The 26,429-nt window shown below is 46.0% G+C and overlaps 1 protein-coding gene across 2 annotated transcripts in view; it reads left to right on the plus strand.

Annotated features, from left to right (window-relative positions):
* Positions 1-1,411: 1,411 nt before the first annotated feature.
* Positions 1,412-26,429, plus strand: part of LOC133374575 (unconventional myosin-Ie-like) — a 50,619-nt gene continuing 25,601 nt past the window's right edge. Inside the window, exons 1-11 of one of the 2 annotated variants that reach the window (XM_061605583.1) lie at positions 1,412-2,064; positions 16,328-16,465; positions 16,793-16,882; positions 18,357-18,451; positions 19,702-19,789; positions 19,953-20,042; positions 21,344-21,475; positions 22,711-22,845; positions 23,509-23,641; positions 24,753-24,949; positions 25,623-25,703. In XM_061605583.1, coding sequence (XP_061461567.1) covers positions 2,062-2,064; positions 16,328-16,465; positions 16,793-16,882; positions 18,357-18,451; positions 19,702-19,789; positions 19,953-20,042; positions 21,344-21,475; positions 22,711-22,845; positions 23,509-23,641; positions 24,753-24,949; positions 25,623-25,703 — 1,182 coding nt within the window. In that variant the 5' untranslated portion in view covers positions 1,412-2,061. Of the gene's footprint in view, positions 2,065-11,755; positions 11,860-16,327; positions 16,466-16,792; positions 16,883-18,356; positions 18,452-19,701; positions 19,790-19,952; positions 20,043-21,343; positions 21,476-22,710; positions 22,846-23,508; positions 23,642-24,752; positions 24,950-25,622; positions 25,704-26,429 lie in introns of those variants that run through there. The other variant, XM_061605584.1, reaches the window with a different exon arrangement.

The raw sequence follows: 26,429 nt of genomic DNA on the forward strand, positions 1-26,429 counted from the left end.
GTCTGAAAACAAATGCCGGGCTTGCATTCGGAGACATCCCATCTTTTTGACATGCACAACTGCCTTGCGTCAAGCCAGTCCCTTTGTAGCCTTTTCCAGGGCCTGAAACATCATTCCCAATGTTCCCAGTCCAGCTGCCAACCAACTTTTATTTATTATTTATTAAATTTATATCCTGCCCTTCCTCCCAGAAGGAGCTCGGGGCGGCAAACAAAAACACTCTAAAACATATTAAAATGAAATGTTTAAAAACCCATTAAAACTTTGTCATATTCTTGCAGAGGGAATGTCTGACAGACCAGCACCTGCTTATGATCTAGATAAGGGGTGATTAACCTTTTTGTTGGGGTGACCGTGTGAGGGCTGCACTGACTCACACTCAACCCTACAGGGGCGAACGTGTAAAAGTGAATGTGGCCAAAAAGTAAAAGTGGGCATGGTGAGAGCTGCTGTTCTCAAGGCTGTCTTCCAAAAGGCTTTCTTCTCTGTTCTATTTTAAATCATCATTCATGACTAAATTCAGTTCTAAAAAAAAATTTTGGCTGGACTCTTGTGGAAGCTACAAAAAAATCTTTTGGGCCCCCCTGATATGGCCTGCGGTCTACAAGTTAGCCACCCCTGATCTAGATTGTAGACACAGAGGCCTAATTGCCCTGTCAAACTTTGGAATCTTTGGCCTGCTCCAGTGGAGGCTGTTCTTTGGACAGATGGGGCACTGCCCTGCCAGCCGCGGTCTGCCCTCAGCCGGTGCCCGCCTGCTTTCTTGCACACAACCAGCCAGTAGTAGCTGTTGCCCACTGGGACCGGTGGGGTGTAAGGCCGGGAGCCCAACCGTGGGTGGAGCCAGAGCTAATGATGGCAGAGCTAACCAATGCTAGTTTCCCCCCAATCCTCTCTGTGAGGGAAGAATTGGGCTTGAGGAGGAGGAAGCTGGTTGTAGATGAGAAGGCAGGCTGGCCCAAATGGACCACCATCCACTGACAACTCCAGGGATGACCAAATCAAGTTCAATGCTTAGAGGACTGCAGTCCTAGTTGTGTGTTTCTACCCCCCCCGTTATTTTACTGTTCACAGATGTATATCACCCACCCAGTGGCGTAGTGGCAAACTCAGAAGTGCAGGGTCCCTTCATGTTAGTCACAGCCATGCCCTTCCCCCCCTTTTATTTGCTGCTAGGTTGAGAATGAGGTCCCTTGTTCATGCCTTCTCCCACAACAACAGACGCCTCTAGGAGCCACTAAGCATGAAAGGGGAGCATGTTAGCCGCTGAGAAGAGTCTTCTCAGTGGCTGGTTGGCTTCCTTTCACTGGCTCTAGTCTGGGAAGGTCAAGGAAGCATGTTAGAAGACGCTTCTAGGGGGTCAACACACTCCCCTTTTCATGCTGATTGGCTCACAGGATGCTGGAGACATTGGGACCCTTCTCCCAAAAAAGCAAAGGGTGTAAGACACCACCCCCACCCCCCGGGGACCTTGGACGACTATACCCCTTTCCCACCTTTGAACCGGCTGCTGCAGTTCCTTCTCTTCCCCAGGAGGGGGCAACCTTGCATTAGCATCGCGCCCTCAGCTGCGCCGGTTGCCATTTCTGCTCCGCCAGGGGGCGCCTGTGAAACTCCCCATTCTAATGCAAACTTCAGCCACCCCCCTCCAGCCTGAGAATCCAAACGCGCACATGCACGCAGCTCCCAACCTTGCAGCTACCTGTCTGTGCCTGCCTGCCTGCTTCCTCCTCCTCCTGCTGCGCCTCCTGGCCCAGCCCAGCCGGAGAGGAAGAGGGCGAACGGAGCAGGAATGTTCTGAAGGGAGCAGTTGCTCTCCGTCCTCCTCCCCCCTCCCAGCCGCCACCACCTCCATCAACTTTGGGGCCGCTTTTGCTTTGGGGGAGAAAGAAAAAGCGCCCCATCTTCCCGGGGACTTTCTCCCAGCGCCTGCGACGAGGAGCGAGGGAGCCGTTGCGGGCAGCTCAGGCGCCCCGACGAGCCTTTGATGGGCGCCACCTGCGAAGGCGGGATAACAACCAGGAACTGAGTCTGGCTGAATGTTGGCAGTAAAATTCCACCATGGTGAGTGTTGCGGGTTTTCCTTGGAAACGGCGTTTGGCTATTCTTTGCCCTTCTTTCCTCTCTCCCCCTTTTTTTTGTGGGGGGGCATCAAGTTCAAGCCAAGCACTTTTTTCGAAATAACCGGATCAAGTTTTCTTTTTGATCTTTTGCAGAACAAATCCTAAATTTTGATTTTCTCTCTCCCCCCCACAAAAAAAGTCTCCACTCGCATTTGCAGCTTGTTCAAGATATTCAAACCTAAGCTAAAACTCTCTTTCTACATGGAATAATTAAAAAATTGGCAGCGCATCATCTGTGCTTTTAGAACGAATGTTGAAAACGGATACAGTTTCTGTTTAACTGTTTGATACAACAGGTGGCATGAAGATTTTGGGTATTTGAAATCGCAGTAATCCTGGAACCAATACAATTAAATTCCATTTTATGTGTCTACTTAGAAATAAGAGGGGGATTTTCTGTTGTTGTTGTTGTTGATGATTTATATCCCGCCCTTCCTCTCAGTAGGAGCCCAGGGCGGGCTTTATTTAAAAATGTTTGCTTGGAAATTGAAATACATTTTGTAGTTTAAGAGAGGGAACAATATCTTTTTTGAAAGCTACAGAAATTATTGTTTTCAAGTTATTTATTTATTAAATTTATATCCCACCCTTCCTCCCAGAAGGAGCCCAGGGCGGCAAACAAAAAACACTAAAAACATTCTTAAAACAACTTTAAAAAAATGCTTTAAAATCTGTTACAACAAAACATCTTTAAAAACATTAAAACAAAACATTTTTAAAAAAACATTTTAAAAAAAGCTTTAAAAACTTCTTAAGAAGCAATTCCGACACAGAAGCAGAGTTATTAAGAAGCACTTTTGATATATTTGAATTAAAATGTATTTCAATTTCATTTGAAGGTCTGCCATTTCCTCCCAAATTCTGACTATGCAGACTCCATGGTGTTCCCATCAGCCAAGATCCCCTCCCCCAACTGCTCTGTTTACCATCTAGCCTGATGAAGCGTTCTGGAGAACCCTCAGACTTGCATATATTTTGTCATATTTTAGCTGGCCTAAAAAAATGTCATGACAGATGCTCTTGGAGGTCGCTGATTCATAGGGTCACCATAAGTCGCAATCGACTTGAAGGCACATAACAACAACAACAAAAGGTATTGCCCAGATTTTGAACTTTGAAATATATTTCATCTCCCTCTCTTTGGCTGCCTTAAGCTGTGCTGAATCACCTACCAAATTGCCACTTAGAGAACCTTTCGTTCGGAAATAGCAGGAGGCGTTTCCCATCTGAGTGGCTCTTGGGAGGAGCGACTTTGGGGTGGGAAGGTTTTTTTTTCCCCTTGTAGTTTTAGAAACAACCTAAGAAAGGTGATAATCCACAAAGGACACTCTGGTTCCTGCCTTTTCTTGTGGACTAGTGTACTGCCCATGAAAATGATGTGTGTACTTCTGTGCATGCATGTATGCAAGGCTGATATATTTATATGCTCTAGTTCCTCAAATGCAAAGATGTATCACTGAACACCAAAGTCAGGATTGTTCAGACCATGGTGTTCCCGATCTCTATGTATGGATGTGAAAGTTGGACTGTGAAAAAAGTGGACGAGAAAAATCAACTCATTTGAAATGTGGTGTTGGAGGAGAGCTTTGCTGATACCATTTGTTGTTGTTATGTGCCTTCAAGTTGATTACGACTTACGGCGACCCTATGAATCAGTGACCTCCAAGAGCATCTGTCATGAACCACCCTGTTCAGATCTTGTAAGTTCAGGTCCGTGGCTTCCTTTATGGAATCAATCCATCTCTTGTTTGGCCTTCCTCTTTTTCTACTCCCTTCTGTTTTCCCCAGCATTATTGTCTTTTCTAGTGAATTAGGTCTTCTCATGATGTGTCCAAAGTATGATAACCTCAGTTTCATCATTTTAGCTTCTAGTGACAGTTCTGGTTTAATTTGTTCTAACACCCAATTATTTGTCTGGTAAACCACCTCTGAATACCTCTTACCACGAAAACCCTATGAACAGAGTATCCAAAATGCGCATACCATGGACCGTGAAGAAGACAAACAATTGGGTGTTACAACAAATTAAACCAGAACTATCACTAGAAGCTAAAATGATGAAACTGAGGTTATCATAGTTTGGACACATAATGAGAAGACACGATTCACTAGAAAAGACAATAATGCTGGGAAAACCAGAAGGGAGTAGAAAAAGAGGAAGGCCAAACAAGAGATGGATTGATTTCATAAAGGAAGCCACAGACCTGAACTTACAAGATCTGAACAGGGTGGTTTATGCTGTTGGAGGTCACTGATTCACAGGTTCGCCATAAGTCGTAATTGACTTGAAGGCACATAACAGCAACAATTTCCCTTACTACCAGGGAGAGTTCCCGTTTTCTGGGTCCTGTTCTGGCAAATCACTGTCTTTGTTTTGCCTTCTTAAGAGAAAGTTGTGAAGTTCCCCTCCAGTTACTGCCTATCTGTAGATGTTGCTGAAAATGTCTAGATTTATAGCTCTTCTGAGTTAAGCACATTGTGTGTGAAATATTCCCTAGGAACGTTGAGGGCTGCCTTCTACTGAATCGGACGCCCCACCTGGAGCTGCTTTTGGGGACTGAACCTGGGGCCTTCTGCATGCAGAGCAGATGCTCTATCCACTGAGCAATGGCCCTTCCCCTGTGAAACCTTCAAAAGTTGCCGGAAAAGAAACTGTGGCAGCCAGTTTACTTACCACCCCTATTTTGGCAGCTGCTGCAGGATAGACACATGCCAAGTCCAGCACAGAGAACAGGGGTGTGTGTGTGTGTGGGGAAAGAGTGTCCCCGATGTTTATCTTTGCACTGTGAAAGCAATGGAGTTATGTCGGTGAGGACCCCCATTGTGTCTCTGTATGCACATGCAATGCGCACAGAGATGCACTGGCATACTCCATAGTGTTAAGTCTCTAGTGGGCAGGTCTTCTTTTCCTTGTGTTGTCATGTAGTGCTCAGTTCCACCACCCCTCCTTATAGAGAAGGGGTGCCATTCATTTACATAGGAGAAAGTGGTGCAGTTTGCACGGCACCTTTGAGCTGCGTGTGGGGGGGAGGGGCTACATCCACACCCTGGTGATCCCAGCCACTGAATTCTGCTCCTATTTGCATAGCCCCTCCCCTTTTAGTGGCATAGCCCTATGTTAGGTTCTGTTGGTCACACTACAGTGTGACATAATGTTGGGAGTACAGAATGGGACTGAGGGTCTTGTTCACCCCTTCCTTTCTCACCCATCTCTACTCGCTTTATCTACTTGTAACAGATTTCTTAAATTTTATTTTAGAATTTAATATTGGCAGGGCTGGTTTTAAATCTGAGATTTCAGACTGGACCAGTTAAAAAATATATAACACAAGGACAATTCTGCAGGTAAATCAGTTATTAAAATCTCTAGGTGCCTTAATTTTAGGTGTGAAGTAAAGCATGTTAAATGATATGGTTATGATTTTATTTAAGCCAGGCCTTCAGTGTACATAGGGAGCTGCCTATAGTTGCATGGGCAGATCCCTGCCCACAATGAGCTTACAGCGTGAAACAGGCAATGAAAGGAAGAACTAACAAAATAATGTGGATAAATGTCAAAGCAGATATTATTCAGTCTTTCATCCATGCATGCAATTATTTTGGGGCTATAAGCAGAGGCTTGATTCAACAGGTGAAGTTTTACCCAATGTGATTTGATAGACAACCTTCACCTGTTGTGCAACTGTCAGAGGGGGCTGGGAAGGAGTAGTAATCTCAGGACTCTTGCATTGGGGTGTGGTGGTGGGGGAAAATGTCAAAAGAAACTCACTTCCCTGTGACTCTGCATGAGTCATTGATCTGAGGGTTTATCCTGAACAGTGACTCAAGGCAGATAAAACTTGCTGGATCGATATCTATCAGCCACAATAGAATTTCGATCTTGCCTGATGATGAGATAGGAGGAGTCAGCACTGGCTGATTAGATATAGGGGATTAAATCAGAGCAGGTATTCATTCTGAGACATAACGGATAACTTCCTCTGAGAGCAGGTAAATTTGACTGCATCCCTGCTGCCCTGGGAACTATGGGCTGCCTTTAGTGGAATGCAACAAGAGTCACTCTGAGAATGATAGGTAGGTAGGTAGGTAGGTAGGTAGGTAGGTAGGTAGGTAGGTAGATAGATAGATAGATAGATAGATAGATAGATAGATAGATAGATAGATAGATAGATAGATAGCCTCAGAAGGAGGCAATGGTAAACCCCCTCTGAATACTGCTTACCATGAAAAACCTATTCATAGGGTTGCCATAAGTCGGGATCGACTTGAAGGCAGTCCATTTCCATTTCACATTCAGGTCTGCATTCTGTGCTCAGAATCATGCGGACCAATTATTCTTTTTCAGCCTAGATTTCGTGGGATCATCCCTCTCAACTCCCCACCCCACCCCAAGACACTGCCCTCCTAGTCTCATTTTGCTCCTGGATATATGGGCAAAATACAGTATCCTGGAGCATGTGCAAAATGCTCTATTTTACCGTTCCATCCTTTTGGTCTACACATATAGCAGGATGAGGCGGTAGAGTCCTAGACTGGTAGAATGGATGACTGTACCACTCTAGACTGCAGGAAGGGTGTGTGTGTGTCACTCCCTTGTTTGTGTGTGTGCTTTAAATCCCTGTAAGCAGAAAAAAAGCATATCGAAAAGCAGGACAGAACCTTTCTCCCTGACGGGCAATTTTTCCTTTACTTGCAAAGATTTCCCCGCCACCGCCTTATTTTTACAGTAAAAAATACAAGGTGGCCAGTGTGCAGTCACCTGAAATGGTGCAGTCCACCCTATCACCATTGATAGGACTCTCCGGCCTAGTCTCCCTCACAGGGTTGTTGGGACAAAACAGAGAGGAAGCAAATTGTTTACTCCACTTTGAGCTCCTGGGAGGAAAGGTGGGATAGAAATGTTGCAACGATCATAATTCTGCTGCGGGTGGACGTCAATGCCTTGCAACAATCAGCCTTAAAGCATCTGAGATTAGAGGACGGGTCAAAGTCTGGCCGGCGTTTCTAAATAGCGCTTCTCACTTCCTGAATCCTGGCAGAAAGGGCCGTAGCTCAGTGGCAGAGTACCAGCTTTGTATACATATGCCCCGGATTCAGTCCATGGCGTCCCCAGGTAGGGTCCCCTGCCCGAAAAACTCTGGAGAGCTGCTGCCATTCAGCGTGGACAATACTGAGGTAGATGGACCAATGGTCTGACTCAGTATAAGGCAGCTACGTATATTCCCATTTAAATTAGCCCTTGATTGAGAACGATGAGGACTGGAACCTTACTTTATTTTAGGGAAGGGCTGTGACTTAGTGAAAGCTCATGCCTCGCATGCGGAAAGGCCCAGGTTCAGTCCCCAAAGGCGTCTCCACACAGGGCTGGGACAGACTTTAGTCCCAAACCCCGGGGAGTCACTGCCCCTCAGTGTGGGCAATTCTGAGGGAGATGGCTCAGTGTAAGGTAGCATCCTATCTCCCTATAGATTTCTGAAATCCCGCCCAGTCTTGATTTGAAGCAAGGGCTCACGTCATCAGCAAGCCTTTTAAGCGGAGACCTTCTCCCGGGTCTGCGTCTGTCTTGGAATTGTTTTTAAGATGCATTTAAAGATGCTTTTAAAAAAAAATGTTTTGTTTTTAAGATGTTTTATAGATGTTTTCAGTGTTTTGTCTCTTTACTGCCCTGGGCTCCTTCTGGGAGGAAGAGCAGGATAGAAAATTCATAAATAAATAAGTGTGGTAGAGGCGGTGTCATCTTGCGTCGAGATGCGAGGTGGCCAGCGGGATCTCTGACGAGTCTCCAGTCCTGCCCACTCCTGGTTCTGCCCCTATTTAAGAAAGCAATGAAATGCAACGAAGGTGTTCTGTGCCCACACAAATCTGTGGAGTTCCAGCATCGCTTGTGCTTCTTTTCCTCCCAAAGCAAACCCATTCCAGCAAAGCCCGCTGGGTTAATGTTTAACTTCTTCTGTCACATGTGATTTTTGACACTGGCTTGTTTTTATGTGTGTGTGGTGGGTGTGTTTAGGGCTAGGGAGGAGATCCCGTCTGCCATTCTGCCCATTTAGGCAAAACTGCACAGGACCAGCCTTGATGTGTAGAGTCCGTAGGAATGTCTCCTCCCCTAGGGGCACTGAGTCAGCTTTTTTTCAGCTTTCCTCCCTTTTTTTTTGGTGTCACATCCCCCCCCCTTCAACTGGGTGACCCTTCAGGAAGCCAGCCCTGGCCTGATTCAGTGGGGTGAGGCATCGTCTCTGAGACAGGTGGGCACTGTCAGCAACCCAAACATTGCCTTTCCACTTGCTGTTCACCCGGGGGGGGCTGCTACTCTGAACAACCCAGCCAGTTTGGCTTACCTGAATCAAAGATCATGTCCGTGTTTTCTGCGGAAATGGAAAGAAAAACTAAAATTTGCTTCTTTCCTTGAAAGTGTGCCCCCTCCCCAAAATAGGTCGGCTGGGTCCACTCTTCATCTTGTATCCCATTGATGGGCTGACTGAGGCCCTGCAGGTACTGCTGGACGGCAACCCCCATCATCAGAGCACATTTAAAGCACATGGCTTCCCCCCCAGAGAATCCTGGGAACTGTAGTTCTCCGCACAGCGCATAGTTGAGCTGTGGAAGCGGCTGCCAGAGGACGCAGCGATGGCCACGGCCTTGGATGGCTCTCAAAAGAGGATTAAGCAAATTCATGGAGGAGAAGGCTGTCACTGGCTATTAGCCACGATGGCTGTTGCCCTGCTTCCATGGGGGAAGGCAGGACGCTTCCGAATGCCAGCGGCTGGAAACTGCGGAAGGGGAGGGTTGCTGTTGCGCTGGGGTCCTGCTTGTGGGCTTCTTATTTGTGCTTGTGGGCTTCTTATTTGGGGCAGCTGGTTGGCCACTGCAAGGACAGGAGGCCGGACTAGATGGGCCTCCTTTGATCTGATCCAGCAGCCAGGCTCTTCTTTTGTTCTTAGTTTGTTAAGGGTGCTTGGAACTCTAGCTCTGTAAAGGGTAAACTACAGTTCCCAGGATTCTTTGGGGGAAGCACATGCTTCCAGTGTACTTTAAAGTCACCCTTCCAGAGTGTTGGGCCAGGCTGACTGCTGGGCGCTGGAGTCCAGCAATAACTGCAAGCCCACAGGTGTATCTCTAGGGGTTAGGGCCTGTCCTGTATAAAGGGGGTTGGGATTATGCAGTGTTCTGGTAGAGGGATCCTGGCAAGAACGGCAGCAGGGGCTATGGGGAGAGAAATATCATCATCATTTATTGGTATGCTGCCTTTCCACAGCTGAGCCATGCTCAAGGCAGCTTACAACGTTGAAAAATTACGTGATTCATTCTAACAGTTACAAAAATAAAACAAAATATCACGGGGTAAGAGCCAGAAAGGGGGCTGTTAGCCACACTTGTTAAAGAGAACCTCCATGTCCTGACGCAGTATACCACACTCTGGGGACATACAAATGAGGAGGGAGGTTGCCTTCATACCTTGTTGGGAAGGGCGTCTGGTTGGCCAGCCTGAGGGAAAGGATTGCCCATGGACCATCTGTGTGATCCAGTCTTGTCTGTAATCCTAGAGTCTCTAAGAGGGTGAGGATCCAGCAGCCCTGCAGATGTTGATGCAGTTCAGTCCCAGCAGCCGTAGCGGTCAGCATGGCCAATGGTCAGCGATAATGATGAAAGTAGGAGTTGAGAAATATCTGGAGAGCCGCAGATGTTCTCTGTCTCTGCTCTAAAGTTTGGTTGTATTTGATGGCTTTCTCGCCTGGAGCCCTGATTCTTTCTGCAATCACACACTGACTTATAATTTCTTTATTATTTCAATGCATGTTCCAGCACTGGAATAAAAACATGCAACAATAAAAAAATACATTGCAACTAACGTTTTAAAAATATTATTGTAATTGTTTATTTCTGCAAAATGATACCATTTTTAAAAAGCAAAATACAGATTTACTTCATGTATACAGCATTTCCAACAAAAACGCAAACAATCGGAAAACTCTTCGCCACAGCCCAGCTTGCCGTCTTTTGCTACCAATTCCTACGAATTATGACTTTATCACTATTAAATGAATTGAAATAAATTGACAATTATATTTTCATATGCTAAATTCCATTCCATATTGCTGCTTTGGCACATTTACAATGATGTATAAAGAGAAAGAGGTTTTTTAAAAAAACTTTTAAAAGCCAGAGAAAATAAAGAGGAAATGGACAGGTGGAAGGACCTCCCATGGGATGGAAGAAAGAGGCACCTTCAGGAGATACTGGGAACCTTGACACGACATTGTACGACCTCCCCACAAATAAATCAGAATGAATCCTCAATAAACAGCTAGCAAACTTTTGTGCAAACAAATCAGGATGAATGCTCAGTTAAATAGGTCATCTGGAAGTGACCTTATTGGAGAGTAACTTCACCAGACTCAGTGGGGCTTACTTCTACTCCGTGGATTGTGGATTCTAATTCGAGGTTGCTATGGTGAGAAAAGGTGCACGGTGCTCTTTGTTTTAGGTTAATTAATCCAGAAAAAAGTTTGCTTCTCACTCCACCTATCGTCTCTGACAACCCCCCCCCCGACAGAATGCTTAAAATCCAAATGAAAGTAATATCTTTATTAGATCAATCAAAATGTTATGACATAGTGTGCCAGCTTTCAGGTCCCACAGAATTCTTCATCAGGCTGGATGTTAAAAGCGCAATGGGGGGGGTCAGGGAGGGGAAAAAAAAGACGGCTGGTGTTATTGAGCTTGATGTAGACTTCTCCCCTGGAAGTGACACAAAAGCTGACACATAATTTTTGGAACATGTTTATTTGCTTAATGAAGGTATTGCCCTAATATGGAGGTGGATTTTATTTTCTTTTTTCTTGTGAGCAAACACAGCTGCCTTCAGTTTTCAACAGGATGCTTAGTTCATCTAAAACTGCCACGTCACTTTGCAACCTCATATTAAAAAAATGCAGGATAAAATGATGTAAAATAAGGAAAATGTTGTACAACTTTTATCGTGGTGCAGAATTTCACGTGCTTGGATGCAGAAGTTTTCAATTCTTTTTCTCCAGCGCATGATTCAGTCTAGGATAACTGCTTGCCTTTTGCCTGGATGCAAGGGCAAAGGTCAGCAGCGCTCGTATGTAAGCCCCCACGGAAGTGGGTTGCATTGGTGATGCAGGACCATTTGGGTACGGTAGGCTTGAATGCCCCCGACCGCTGGCCATTAGCGAATTGTAACACCCAGATGTTGTCACAGGGTGTAGTATGTGTTTGCACTGCAAATAAAGTGTTGCATTCCTTCCACAGGCCTGGAATTTGGAGAAAGGGCTGTTCGAGCCCTTAGTGCCTCTACCACAGTTTAGCTATGGTTTTTGCAAACCGAGTTTGCAATGGAATGTTGTTATGGGCGAAGAGGAGGCAATCTAGTTCGGCTTTTCTCTCTCTCATCTATATCGCTCAAGTTTTTTCACCTGGAAGTTTTTCCCTGAGGCGGACAGGGAATCTTGGAGACTCCCAACCCATGTTAATGAACGAGAGACCTGGAGAAGCCGGTTTCACAAGCAATAAAGCGAGTTCCACACCCAGGCCGCACAGCAAAAAAAATAAAAATAAAAATGGGTGGAGTTGATAATCTGTAAGGAAAGAAACTACATAGGACCAGGTTACTCACACAAAAAGCTGGAGGGTGGTGACCAGGGCTGGTGCCAGAGGGCGGCCAGGTCAGGCCCTGGCCGAGGGTTTCTGGGTCCCTGAAGGGCCCCTCCTTAGGGTGAGTAGCGCTCCCTTCTGCGATCCACGACAGTGTCGTTCTACCCTGCTGCGGATAGCGCGAGGGAACTCCCAGGCATCCCCCTGTACTGCGACACCCGCCTGCATGCTCCACCTACCTCTCCCTTGATGCAAATGCTGGTGGCGCTGCAGGCGCAAGCCTGCCATCAATCAAGTTGGTAGCCAGGGTTTTCCTAAAGGGTTGATGCCCCTGCCGCCATCTTGGTTAATGGCAGGGATGCATGCGCGTAGCATGCATGCGTGCCATCAACCAAGATGGCAACAGGGGCATTGGCTTCTTAAGGAAGTCTCGGCCGCTATCTTGGTTGATGGCAGGCATGCGCGTACAGCATTCATCAAAGGAAAGGTTGGTAGGTGGCTCGTGCGTGCATGTGTTGGGGCCCAGCATGCCTGGCGCCAGCCCTGGTGATAACATGAGAATGGGCCTTCGCAGTGGTGGCTCCCTGTTTGTGGAAGGCTCTCCCCAGGGAGGCCCACCTAGCTCCATCGCTATCTGCTTTTAGGTGCCAGGCAAAAAAGTTGTTACTCAGGCCGTTGGCACTTCTCTTTTAGTGCGGTGGGGTTGAGCTGGATCTGTTCTTTTATGTGTATTATTGGCTGAGCATTTTAGCATGCTTTTTTGTGGTTCTTGTTTTAATGTTTGTTTTTTGTAAGTCGCTTTGAGTTCATGTTTCTGGGAAAAACAAGTGACTAATAAATATAAAAAATAACAGTAACAAAAATAAAATGCAGCACACAGTTTCAGAAAGGAGCTCAGAGAAGGTTTTGGCTAGGTCTGCCGTGAATATTCTCCGCCGAAATGGCTTGGGTTTGTGGCCAGTGCTCCGAATGGGTGGAGTGGTCACCGTGACCTCCCGATGGCAAGTGTGGCTGTTTTGAGCGAGGCGGAGGAGGTGGCCACTCTGCATGCCACAGAGAGGAGGCCCCTGCCAACCTCTGTTTTGCCAGCTCCTTTACCCCATTCTCCGGCACCGCCAGGCCTCTGCTGTTGCCGATGGCAACCAAGCCTGGGAGTCGGGCCAGCCTCTTGGCAACTCTTGTCCTTAAGCAGGTGCCCATCTTGCGCCCTCTAGTGGCGATGGGGATGATGACGGGAGGTGCCAACCTTAGTCTTCCTTTGACTGTATATTACTTTGAGTGTAGCGAAGATTGAAAACAGGTTTTAAAACTGGCTGTGCCACAATCCTCTTGGGGGAAGGGTCCCCAAATTAATGGGGTGAGAACACACAGCGAAGAAGAAGAGAGTCCCTTTCTTTCTCCTTACACCTGTGATTCAGAAGTGCGCTCAGCACATCCTCGGGTGAACTCTCTCCATTTTTGCTGGATGGAATCGGGGAGGAGATTTTGCGGTTGCAAGAGCACTCTGGAGGAATGAAGCCGCTCTATACATTAAAAGCACATTTTTACACACACTTTTAAAGTACTTGGCTTCCTTGCAAAGGAATCCTGGGAACTGTCGTTTGTTAAGGGTGTTGGGAATTTTAGCTCTGTGAGGGGTAAACTACAGTTCCCGGGATTCCTTGCGGGAGGCCGTGTGCTTTAAATGCATGCTGTGGGTGTGACCTCAGAATGATGGCAGCATCCCTAGAGAGGGTGAAATTAGGGAGGGTTTTCCACTCTTAAATTTGGCAGGCCCTGCAATGGGGCCTGAGCAATACCCTGCGGCAGACATCCCTGCATGTTATCTAGGGGAGGAAATGTATTGCAAATTTAAAGAGGGGCGTTATTGCTTTTAAAAGCACACCAAACCTCTTAGGGTTACACTTAGGACATCCCTGACCAGAGTTTGCATGATGAGCCCAATGTAATAACAGAGGAAGCTGCTTTATACTGAGTCAGACCCCTGGTCCATCTAGCCTAGTATATTCTACACTGACTGGCAGCAGCTCTCCAGGATTTCAGGCAGGGGCTCTCTCCCAGCTCTAACTGGAGATGCTGGGGAGTGAACCTGGGACCTTCTGCATGCAAGGCAGATGCTCTGTCCCTGAGCGACGGCCCTTCCCTGCGGGCATGTTCAGTTGCACTTGCCACATGACTGAGGCCAAGTGGTGGAATTCGAACTCGATGCCTGAGCTTTGTTGTGCATGCTCTCTCCCATCTCTTCCTGATTCCAGGGGTGAGAATTGCACCCTCTCCTTTTGCAGCCGCCATGGGAGAATCCATCCCCTTTGGAGTTGGGCATGGGCTGCGGTTTCAGTGGGTCTGCTGCCTGGAGAGGGCGAGGGTGCCCCCTTGCTTGCTTTTCTCTTCGTCTCGGTCCTGGCAAGTCGCCTGGCAACCAGCATTGTCTTTTCCAGCTTGGGAGAAACGGAGCCTTAGCAACAGACCAATTCTAAAGTTTGCAAAAAATCTGTGCAGGCGGAAAGAGAGAGAAAGAAGACCACCCAGGTTTTGTGGTGCAAGAGAGATTTGCAGTCCCTGATATTTTGGGGTGGTGGGTAGAAGCAGAGGAACGGGGGTTAGCAATGCAGCTTTGAAGGCGTTAAAGAGACATGATCATCAACAAAACTAAAAAAGTTGCTTTTCAGACAAGGAGTCAGAAAAATCCTGGATGCAAATGGCCCCCAAACTTTAATTCAGGATCTCTCCCTGAAAAGTCAGTTAAGACAACTTGGCAAAACCAGTTTACTTGCAGCCTGTATATTTATATACTTAAAGCATTTTTAAAAGCAGTTGCCAGTGTTCCTGTTTTTGTTAGCCTTTTATTCAGAGAAAATCAAAACAACAACAGAAAGTATCCCTGACCAATACCGACACATGCAGAAAAGCAAAGTCAAGGTATCTGTGATTAAAATGCAAATTGGTAACATCTGAAACAGCTTAAAGCAAAACAGTATAAAGACAATCTCGTAGCCAAATGGCCAGCAAAACTGCAGTCCACGACAGTATACTAAACCTGTGTGTGTTTGTGTGTGTGTGAGAGAGAGAAAGAGGGAGCTTCAGTCAGGTGTTCTGCAGCGTGCATCCATCGCATTAATTATTCCTGTGGATTTTAAATTGTATTTTATTGCATTCAGTGGAATACAATGCAATATATAAAAAACAAAAGAAGGAATAAAAACGCAATTTGAAATCATACAGCATCTAGCACAGTGCATGACAGCTGCTGGAAAAACAGGCAGAATAAAATCATTAAGTAGTCTGCCAAAACCTCAGCAATTTTGAAGGGGTCCAAGGGGGGAGGAGTTTGGGAACTGCTGTTCTAAATACCATAAATTTGGGAAAGACCTGTGCAAATTCCATAAGACAAGCATCTTCTGAAGCCAATATCTAAGCCAGGCGCATTTTGACTATGTCAGTCTTCTTCAGTGGCAGACAAATATTGATGGACATCGACGTGAGCCCAAAGAGCATGGTCATATCTGCAATGTGCTGCAACAGTGAATTCTTTTACCAATCGAATATAACCCTTATAAGACATCTTCCTAAATGCAGCATTGGCTGGACCCTTCCAAAATAATTTCTCTTCAAACAGAGAATATCGTGATATAGACATGTTCTCTGAGAACTCTGAGGACTGGAATCTTGCCAGTTGTTTTTAAGGGAATGCCTGTAGCTCAGTGGCAGAGTCCCTGCTTAGCATAGAGAAGGTCCCAGGTTCAGTTCCCGGCATCTCCAGGGAGGGCTGGGAATGTTCTCTGCCTGAAACCCTGAAGGGCTGCTGCCTGTCAGTGTAGACAGTACTGAGCTAAATGGACCGATGGCAGCTTCTGATGTTTGCGCCGTTATGTATTCTATTTTGGTAGTTTTAAGGCTGTACCTTTGCAGTTTGTTTTTTTCTGGCTTTTAAATATTTGACTGTTCTATATTGTATTTAATTGTGTGTACTATATTTAATTTAATTCTTCCTCCTTCAAGGCAGCATACAAGTATTTTTAATAATAATATACTTCAGATAATATTATATAATAATAATATCCTTTATTATCCTTTATAATAATAATAATATCCCTCCTGTTAAAATGGTTGCCATCTCTGCCATCCTTTTGGCACCTACCAAGGACCTTCTTCTTTCAACAAGCCTTTTTAACGTAGAGATTTTAAAGCTGAGAGCCAGCTATGGTGTAGTGGTTAGAGTAGTTGGACTGGGACCAGGGCTGAAATCCCCACTAAGACATAAAGTTCACTGGGAGAGACCTTGGGCGCCAGTCACAGTCTTTCATCCTAACCTACCACGCAGGGCTGTTGTGAGGATAAAATCAGGAGAGGGAGAACCATGTTTGTAGGTGGGATATAAATGCCAGCTATGAATAAATGAATCAATCAATATTTTGTTTATATATATCAATGTTTCCCTGTCTGCATCTATATTGGAACTGTTTTTTTAGAGGTTAGGAGTGTTTTATCACTTGTGTGTTTGCAGCCCTGGGCACCTTTGGAAAGAAGGGTGAGGTATAAATTTTAATAATTAATTAATCAATCAATCAATTAATTTTCTTCCTCCGCAGGTCAGCAAAGAGCGCTACCATTGGCAGACGCAGAATGTCAAACAGAGTGGGGTGGATGACATGGTACTCCTCTCCAAAATCAGCGAGGATGCCATCGTGGAGAATCTCAAGAAGCGGTTCATGGATGACTATATCTTCGTATCCTTTTCAACATTTTGTTGGCGGGGGGGGGGGGGGAGAGTGTGAAAGGGCCCAACTTAGCCATGAGCAAAGGATCTGATCTATTTCTTTTAGGGGGGGTGAGGGGGTGTACTGTGGTTAGGATCCCTGTTTTCCTCTCAAACACAAGTAGAGGATGTGGAGTGCTCGCCCTAGCCAGTAGTAGCCGGTGATTCCATGTCAGTGGGGCAGTGGAATCCGCTCCAGGTTTTAGTCCAAACTTTCAAGGAGCTATCCAGGGAACATGGTGGATTTGATTGCTCTCTGAAAGTGTTGCCCGTTTCTCAGTCCTTATCTTGCAAAAAGACCTACATCGGTCCTGTGCTGATTTCCATTAACCCCTTCAAGCAATTGCCGTACTTCACCGACCACGAGATCGACATGTACCAGGGAGCGGTAAGCAGTTAGGTTTGCCCTCTCTTGCTTGCACAAAACCCCAGCAGCTGAGGCAGTGTGCCTCTGAGCCTCTGCAGAGTTCCTTTCTCCCTTTAAGGGAAGAGAACCCTTCTTAAAAAAAAAGATAGGCAGGGCCCTTGAGCATGTGCAGAGTGACTTTTCTTTGTGAAGGAGATGATTTCTCAGCTGCCCAAGCCTTATAATTATTATTTTTGAGGTTGCTTTATATGGAGTCAGTCTGTTGGCCATCTAGGCTGGTTTATTATCTGCTCTGTCTTACGGGTCTCAGGCAGAGATTTGTAGCCCAGCGGTAGTGGAAGGCCACAGGTTCCCTGTCTCCATCCCCAGATAAAGAGTCTTGACTACCCAGGAAAACTTTTAAAATAGCAAAACAACAATAATCTGCTGCTGCTTTGGTAGCTATATGTTAAGACAGGTGGACATTCAACTTTTGGGAGGGTATGGATGAGTGGTCAGCTGTCACCTGTTGGATTTATGCCTGTAGTGCTGCTCCTACCCCCCCCCCAGCACAGGAGCCCCTGGCAGAAAGACAGGAAAGGTGGGAATTTGTCTGAAACCATGTTGGAGTGTGGGAATGCCTTCCTCTTGCTTGGTGACTGTGCAAGATAATTTGGCCACGCTGTGAGTCGGAGAAAGCCACCCCTGCCCCAGCCGCCCTTGGCCAGGATGACGCCACGGGGCAAGGGTTGCGCAACTGGAAACCCAACAGTGCCCAGTCAAAAGGCTGGGCATCGATTACCTTCCCCGCTGTGACCCACATTGAGCTCTGCTGATGCTGCCATCTAGTGGCCAGTAGGCAGACCATCCCTGTTGACAACTACGTGTATTCAACAAAGTTTATAAGCATTTTATTGTGGTGCTACATATAAAGCCTTGTGATGCCTTTAAAAAAGAAAAGAAGAAGAAGCTAATTCTACAACCCTTAGAAGTATTTTCGTCCTAGGTAAAGACCCCTATTAATTGTGGCATTTTTGCTCTTTTTTTGCTTTTGAGTTTTTTCCCCCCCAGGTTTTAATCTCTTATATTGCTATGCTTATTTGCCATTCTTAGTTGAATTGTTATACTGAATTAGTTTTTTTAAGTTCGCGCTTTTGTACACACCGCCCGGGATCCTTTGATGAAGGGGCATTAGCAAATATTTTAAATAAAATGCAGTAAAGCTGCAGACCTCTGCAAAGAAATTATTATCATGTTGTCTTCAGTGAAGTTCTACTTAGAGTAGATCCACTGAAATTAATGGGCCTAAGTTAGTCATGTCTGATGGCAGTTGTAGTTCAGCAACCTCCAGAGGGCCAAAAGGTCTCCACGCCTGTCCTTGCGTTTAATGGCAGTGATGGGGAACGTCCCCTTCTGTTAAGGCCTGAAAAAGCCTTGCGAACCAAATCTGATTTGTGTGATTGTTCGGGAGGGCTGGATAATTGGGGATCTTACATGGAGTGTTTCTGACACACAGGCTCAGTATGAAAACCCTCCCCACATCTATGCGCTGGCTGATAACATGTACCGGAACATGCTGATTGACGGGGAGAATCAGTGCGTCATTATCAGGTAATGTTGGAGGAGGGTAGGGTGAGATTGTCCCTCCGTTGAGGAGGAAAAGGAGGCAGGGAGATGCAGTGTAGCCTCACCTGGCTGAAAGCAACACACTTCTCACTTCGTCCTTTTTTCTCTCTGTGGGAACAGTCCAGGGGTTCTTGTGGAAGTTGGGTTGCCAGAGGAGGCATGGCAGTGTTGAAAGTGGCAGATTTCCCTGCCCGTAGAGATAAGGGAGATGTTTGATTCAGTTCGCGTTTAAAGGCGAATCTATCAAGCTTGCCCTTTCCGAAAAAAGTGTGATAACTGAAACACAGCCATCCTTTGAAATTTGCCCTTATCCAAATTTTGCGATGCATTTGTCCAGCCAACCTATATTTACAAAAATGTGTATATTATGATAAAGTGTGCATGAAAATGAACACATTTGCAAAAGCAGCATACAAAAATGCATTATATTAGGAGAAGTTGCTTGCAAAAATGTGCACATTAGTCAAAACTGCGTACAAAAGCTGTATTTATTAGGAGAAATTCACACTAAAGTGCTGGAGAGTTTTCATGAGGATTAAGAAAATAATAATCACCAATTGCTGCAGAAATGTGGAGAGCTGAATTTAAGAGTGAAAAAATGGGGAAGAAAGAGAATTGAAATGGACAGATCCTTCCACCCTTGCCTGCGAGGCATTGAAAATGAGATTACTGCTGTCAGAATGCCGTTCGCGGAGGAGGAGAGCTCAATCAATGGCTATTAGCTGCTATAGCTCAGTAGATCCTCCATGTTCAGGAACAGTATGTCTTTGGTTGCCACACGCTGCTTATAAGTAAACAGGGGAAGGCTGTTGCCTTCTTCTTTTGCTTGGTGAGCTTCCCAGAGCCATCTAGGTGGCCATTGTGGGGACCCAGATACAAGACTAGATGGACCTTTGGCCATGTCCAGCAAACCCATTCTTATGGCCTTAAGTAACTGTTTTTGTTGGCACAGATCTTTGTTACTTATTCTCCTACAGTACAGGCATTTTTGTGTCTGAGATAAAATCTACATTGCAACCTCCCTTCCTGCTAATTTAGCTTGGGGTGAGCCTCATTCAAAAGAACTGGGCATACAGAAAGCCACAATTTTCACCTGCATCTAAACCCCTTTCAGTTCTCTGATTTCTACTTCCTTTATTTCCATCTAAATCTCCTTTGGATTCTCTGGTTTCTTCTTCCTTTCTGTCTTACTCCTTTTCGATTCTCTGATTTTTTCCCATTTCTTTATGTTGTAGTGGGGAGAGTGGCGCCGGCAAGACAGTAGCGGCCAAATACATCATGAGTTACATCTCCAAGGTCTCCGGCGGAGGTCCCAAAGTGCAGGTATTGAGCCACGTTGGCTAAACACACACCCCTGTTTCGAAGCAATTGTGCTTTCAGCGACGCTAATGTTAATTTGATGGTGCCGGGCCCCCAAACTGAGAGGGGCTGTCTTTGCATTGGGCAATTGCTTACAGCTTTAACGAGACCTCTGTTTCCATCCCAGCACGTGAAGGATATCATCCTGAAGTCCAACCCACTCCTGGAGGCTTTTGGGAATGCCAAGACCGTGCGGAACAACAACTCAAGCCGATTTGTGAGTGCTGCATCTGCAAAGCTGGGATCAGGGAGATCCATCAATCTTAAATCTTTAAAGTGATATGTGAGCTTTCACTGGAAGCTTGCTGACTTTTCTGGCCGCTGAGCTGACTCCAGCTCCATGAGGGCTAGACACTTGGCATTCTCTTTTAAAAACAGAAGAGGAAAACAGAAACGGAAATCCCCAAGAAGCTGAATCATGCACCCAATCAGATGAGAAGGAATTGTGGCCTGCACACAATTTCCATGGCCCCTTCCCAGAGGGAATTTATAACCCTCTGAGACAAGGCATGCTCCAACAATCTACTGTTTCAGATGCACGCTTAAGACTTTTATATCTGCCCAAACCTTTTCCTATATTTGTAATTATTCTGCTGATCATCTCTTGGTGTGGTACTGTGGCTTTTTTAAACTGCATTATTCTTGGTGTACATTTGATATTTTTTTGTGTGGGGGTTGTACACCACTGTGATGTTTTATAATGTGGTTTATAATTTAAAAACAAAATAAGATAAAATATAAAAGAGAAGCCTACCTTATAACTGAGGGGTGGGAGAACATGTGGCCCTCCAGATGTTGTTGGACTCCAACTCCCATCAGCTCCAGCCATCCAGCAAGGCCACAGATGTTCCCACATCCCTGTTTTAAGTACCTGAGTAGCAGATACAATGGTTTGGTAAAAGGGTATGAAGGGGTACTCGATTCCCCCGACCATTGATGTAGAGGCCGTGCAATGTTCTTTTTTAACCCCCTCCCTTTTCAAACTTTTAAAAGGGGTTTATCTGAGTGAAATGGACCAGATCCAACATGGCAAGAGTTGCCAATGTGCCCGTGGGCACCACATTGCACCATTTGAGGCCTTCTCTAGTGCGCATGAAGCATCGGTCATGAGGTGGTGAGGCTGGTTGACCTTTTGTTCCATAAAAGTTCCATAGAAAAGGAGGAACTTGGAAGATTGACGCTCTTTCTGCCTTCCTCTTTCACCTCTATGTGCTTTTCAAGGCTCAGGTTAATTCTTTGACACAGATCCCTTAGAAAAGAGAAGTGTGTATGCACACACAATTTCTCGCTTTGCCTGTCTGTGGGTGGTGTCTGATCCAGGAGGAGGGGCAGAGAAGAGACCAGGTGGGGTGGTGCCCATGGCACTCGCTCAAAAATCCAAATGTGCCCAGGGACTCACAAAGGGGGGCGACCCTTCCATCACAGCCCTCCTTCTATTTGCTGAGGCAGCGTTGACTTGTGTGCAGGGGAGGGACTCTAGGGGCGTTCTAACGGTGTCCTCTGCTGATTGGCCACCAGGGCAAATATTTTGAGATCCAGTTCAGCCGGGGCGGGGAGCCAGATGGAGGCCAGATCTCCAACTTCCTGCTGGAGAAGTCTCGCGTGGTTAGCCAGAACCCAGGAGAGAGGAACTTCCACATCTATTACCAGGTGAGCCCGTCGAAGCATCAGAGCAAGGTCCAAATCATCTTATAGGAAGGGTCAAGAGGGGTGTGTGTGTGTGTCTAGACCTTTGACTTTTGCACAGCTGGAATCTAGCCCACTCTACAAAGGCAAGCTCCGCCCACTTTTTTAGCTTTTGGTCCCACCCACTTTCTCAGTCTGCAATGGGGGGGCAGTGCTACTGGTCTACTTTACAAGGTTGTTGTAAAGGGTTCATGAGTCAAGAGTTTTTTGAGTTTTTAATTATCTAATGTGTTAAGATCTCAACGGGCTCCTTCTGGGCGGAAGAACAGGATATAAATTTAATAAATAAATATTTATAAATATTTAACTATTTAAATAACAATTAATTTTCTAAAAAATACTTCAGCAGTGAATGCATTTCAGTTGATAAAAGATACAAGCAGAATATTGTGAAAGAGAAACCAACAGCACATTATACATTAATGTAATAGCTTCATTGCAGATTGTTCTTCTGAGTAGAGTTATATTTGAAAGCCAAGTTGAAAATTCATATTCAGTTTGGTTTTCCATGCAATCATTGCTTTCATGTACTGGTCCTTAACAGTTCTCCTTTCCGCTAGATTCATTAATGTGTAATGTGGTTCCCAAACTTTTTTCCCCACGGACCACTTGAAATTTGCTGAATTAAGTGGCGGACCACTTAACGATTTTTCTGCCTGTTGTAGCAATTGCAGTGTGCTCTGCTATATGCTGTATGATTTTGAACTGCATTTCTATTGCTTCTTTTTATTTCTTATTTGTCGGGTGTGATTGCATGACAACAATCAAACACAATATTTAAGAAATAAAAGCACCAATAAGAGTACAATTAAAAAATATACTTAATGCAACAGATGTGCCATCTCCCAACTTTAACCACAACGCCACATGCTGTGGTGGTCTGCGGGCCACAGTTTGGGAACACTTGTACTATAATATATTTACCTAAGGTTGTCATCATGCAGCAATTTGCTTGGCCTCTGACAGGTGGCGCTGCGAATGACAGTATAATGACAGATTTCTGAGAGCTGCTGGGCCAGCAGAGGAGGGAGATGGAGACAGAGTCAGGCAGGAGTAAAGGGGGGGGATTGGCTTGGTGAGGGGCAAAGGGAGGGGTTTTTGGTGGGGGGAGTAGGCTGGGTTGGGGAGTGAAGCGAGCAGGGGTGCAGAGCCCCTAGCAGATACTATATTTAAAATCTCCTGGCCTGTCCTCACCCCAGCTGCTGGAAGGAGCAAGCCCGGAGCAGCGAGAAAATTTGGGTATCACCACTCCAGATTATTACTACTACCTCAACCAGTCGGCAGCCTACAAGGTGGACGATGTGGATGACCACCAGGAGTTTCAGGAGACGCTGGTATGGACCTGGGGCTTTTAAATGTGTTTGTGGTATTGCGGATTATCTGCCTCTCCTTCAAATGCAGTGGCTCAGCCAGCATCCAGGGTGTTTCCCCACGGAACGCTTGAGAAACCATGGCCAGTTCCTTCTGCTTGGAGGGCAAGAGTTTCGGGTCAGCCTGGACCCCAAGCAGCACCTCCCTAGGAGTTACACACTGTGGACAGAGGGACATTTTTCTCCCTCTCTTGTAGTTCTAGAGCCCCAAGGGGTCATCCAGTGAGGGGGAATGTGGGGAGATTCAGGACTGCTCCAGGGAACCTGGCGATCCAGCATTCATCCTGAGATGCTTACCTGACGGTTAGACTATGTCTGGTCTTCATTGAGCATTTGCTCTGATTTGTTTAGGGAGGGAGGGAAGTCCCGCTGCACAAGCTGCCAGGATGTTACTTAGCACTGCGTTACGTACAAGCCTTGGTAGTTGTGTGTTTGTCTGCCGGAAGAAAAGGCGCTCAGGACATGCCCAGAGGCATGCAGCCCAGAATTATGAAAACTGGTGACTGTTTTGCCGGTCCCCACTCCTCCCGTTATCTTCTTTCGAGGTTCCCCTTTGGTGCCGGCTGCTCCCCGCTTAAAACTCTCTTTTTTTCCCCTTCACACCGCTGCCTCTTCCTCCTCCTCCAGACAGCCATGGGCGTGGTGGGTCTCTCAAGGGAAGAGCAGGCCTTGGTGGTCCAGATTGTCGCCGGGATCCTCCATTTGGGCAACATCACATTCCGGGAGTCAGGGAATTACGCCATGGTGGAGAGCGAGGACTGTGAGTTGTGGGGCGAGCAGAGGGACTTGGTGGTGGCCAGGGCCCTGTGGGGACTGGTGGGGCGGAAGGCAGGGAGCCCAACGGTAGGCGGAGCCAGAACCCATCAGAGGCGGAGGCAGCTCATTCTAGTTTTGTCCCCACCCTTCTCACTGCTGAGTTCTACAAGGGGCAACCGTGAGAAGTGTGTGTGTTTGTGTATGACAAACTTGACCCTCAAATGCGCCCTCTTGCGGCCATGTGCAGCATTTACCACGTTTCATCAAGCTCTTGAACATGCGAAGGACTAGTTAAGGGAAGGGTATCTCTTTTCACATGCAGAATGCGCTCCCGTCCTTGACACCTCCGAAACGAAAGGGTAGGGTTTCCGGATCTTCCCCGTGTGGCCAGGTGAAGCAGCCCACAAGGACGCCAGTTTTCTTCCTCTCACTAAAAAGGGGGCACACAGCTTAAAATTATGGTTTGGTTTGGTTTGGTTTGGTTTATTTTTTTATTTACTAGAAAGAGGGCTACAGTTTGGATTCCTGGCACTTCTGTTGTTGATTTTGTTTAGGAGCTAGACCAGCCCATTTTACTATATGTAGTTAAAAAAAGAAAGAAAATAATCACGAAATAAGAACAGATTGTTTTTTTTAAAAAAATCAGACAATGGCAGCCAGTGAGACCACATCCACACTTTATTGACAGTACTATGATACGACTTGAAACCATTATGGGTCTACCCCGCCCTCTGGCCAAAAATCCTGGGAACTGTAGTTTGTGAAGGATGCTGAGAGTTAACTTAGGTGGCCCCTATTCCATTCCCAGGGCTTCCTGGGAAAAGGGATTGATTGTTAAACCACTCTTAACAACTCTCAGCGCCCTCTGCAAACTACAGTTCCTGGGATTCTTTGGCGGGTGGGGTAAGCCATGACTGTTTCATAGAATCATAGAATAGTAGAGTTGGAAGGGGCCTCTAAGGCCATCAAGTCCAACCCCCTGCTCAATACAGGAATCCAAATCAAAGCATTCCCGACAGATGGGACAGTTTCAAGTTGGGTCATCCTGCTTTAAACATCTGGTGTGGATGGGACCTCAAAATGATAGGGATGGTGGGGGCTCCTCTCTCCCCCAGTCCTGGCATTCCCCTCGTACCTCCTGGCCATTGACCAGCAACGGCTCAAGGAGAAGCTGACCAGCCGGAAGATGGACAGCAAGTGGGGCGGAAGGCAGGAAGTCATCGATGTGACACTGAATGTGGAGCAGGCCAACTTCACCCGCGACGCACTCTCCAAGGCCCTCTACTCGCGCCTCTTTGACTACCTGGTGGATGTGAGTTTCACAACAGGTCATCCAGTAGGGCAGTGGCCTCTCAGGTGATCAAACCACCCCAGGGTGAGCTCAGGCGTTTGGATCTCTGGCTGGTGGCGAGGAACGGATGATCAAATGTGTGGGGAAATGGCCGTCTCCATTTCCACCATGCGTCTGTCTGTCATTTAGCTAGGGCAAGGATAGCCAGCGTGGTTCCCTCCTGTCCCCCCCAATGTGTTGAGACTAGTGTTCTATCATCCTTGGCTGTTTGCCATGCCTGGAAATTCCAAAACGTAGGTGCTGCTGCACTAAAAAAAAACGACTGTTTACAATTAAAAAATGTTTTTAACCTTTTGTAAAAAAAAATGTTTTGAAAGATTTTTTTAAATGTTTTTAAAGATGTTTTGTTTTAATGTATTTTAAAGTCTGTTTGTATGACGTTTTAAAGTGTTTTTAGTGCTTTTGTTTGCCCCCCCTGGGCTCCTGCGGGGAGGAAGGGCGAGATATACATCAAATAAGAAATAAATAAATAATAAATAAGTGTGGAACGAGTATTACGTGGCCCCTGCAACGAGGCCCGTTCTGCAGGTCGAAGCGGTCAAGCGGGCACATACGGGGTCAGGAGATCCGGCGAGTAAACTGGTCCCAAGCTATTTCTTTTTTTTTTTCATTCTCTCTTTTCTGCTGTTCTCAGGCTGTCAACAAGGCCATGCAAAAGGATAATCAGGAATACAGCATTGGCGTTCTTGATATCTACGGCTTTGAGATCTTCCAGGTAATACGACACAGCAGCTTCTTCAGAGGTGTGAAGAAACTGCACCTGCCATTTATTTCAGCGGGTTCTGCTTTTCCATCCTTGATGCCTGGTTTTGACATCAGTGTCAGAGAAGGAAACATCTTTGGGAACAGAGTCCAATTTCTAGGGCCACTCAATTAAAGTCATCCTTTATGAATGTCAAAGTTTTATTTGCAATTTGTAGCATTTATCTTTTGCATTAGGGATGGATGGGTTGGTCAATTTCCACTCTGTTCCCCTTAATCCCCTTGGAACATACCGCCTCTGCATTGATCTGTGAGGTTTGAAAATCTGTACAAAAATCTGCTTTTAAATATTTTTTTGAATGCGTTTTCTCACAGAACATGTACTTCTGGAAGTATGTTATCTAGGCATGGACCGATCTGTCCAATTCAGTTTCTTGTTTATCCAGTTCATATTAATTTCTTCAGATTTCCGCATAATTTAAAAAAAAAATCCTCATGAAAATTCTCCTAATATTCACTTGGTGAAGGATTTAGGCTGTCTAAACAGGTCTTTTGTGAATGAATGATGTGAGGATTCCAGAACAGACGCACATCACTCTAAAACATGAAGATAAACAGAGATTTGGATATGATGTCCTAATTACAAAACTGTGTTAGCGTTATGTTTGGCTGGGGGGAAAAAAGTGCTCAGTCATGTGCATGAATTTACATATTAACACTTCTGTTTATTCGTTTTTTG

The sequence above is a fragment of the Rhineura floridana genome, chromosome 22, assembly GCF_030035675.1.
Source record: "Rhineura floridana isolate rRhiFlo1 chromosome 22, rRhiFlo1.hap2, whole genome shotgun sequence".
NCBI classification, from domain to species: Eukaryota; Metazoa; Chordata; class Lepidosauria; order Squamata; family Rhineuridae; genus Rhineura; species Rhineura floridana.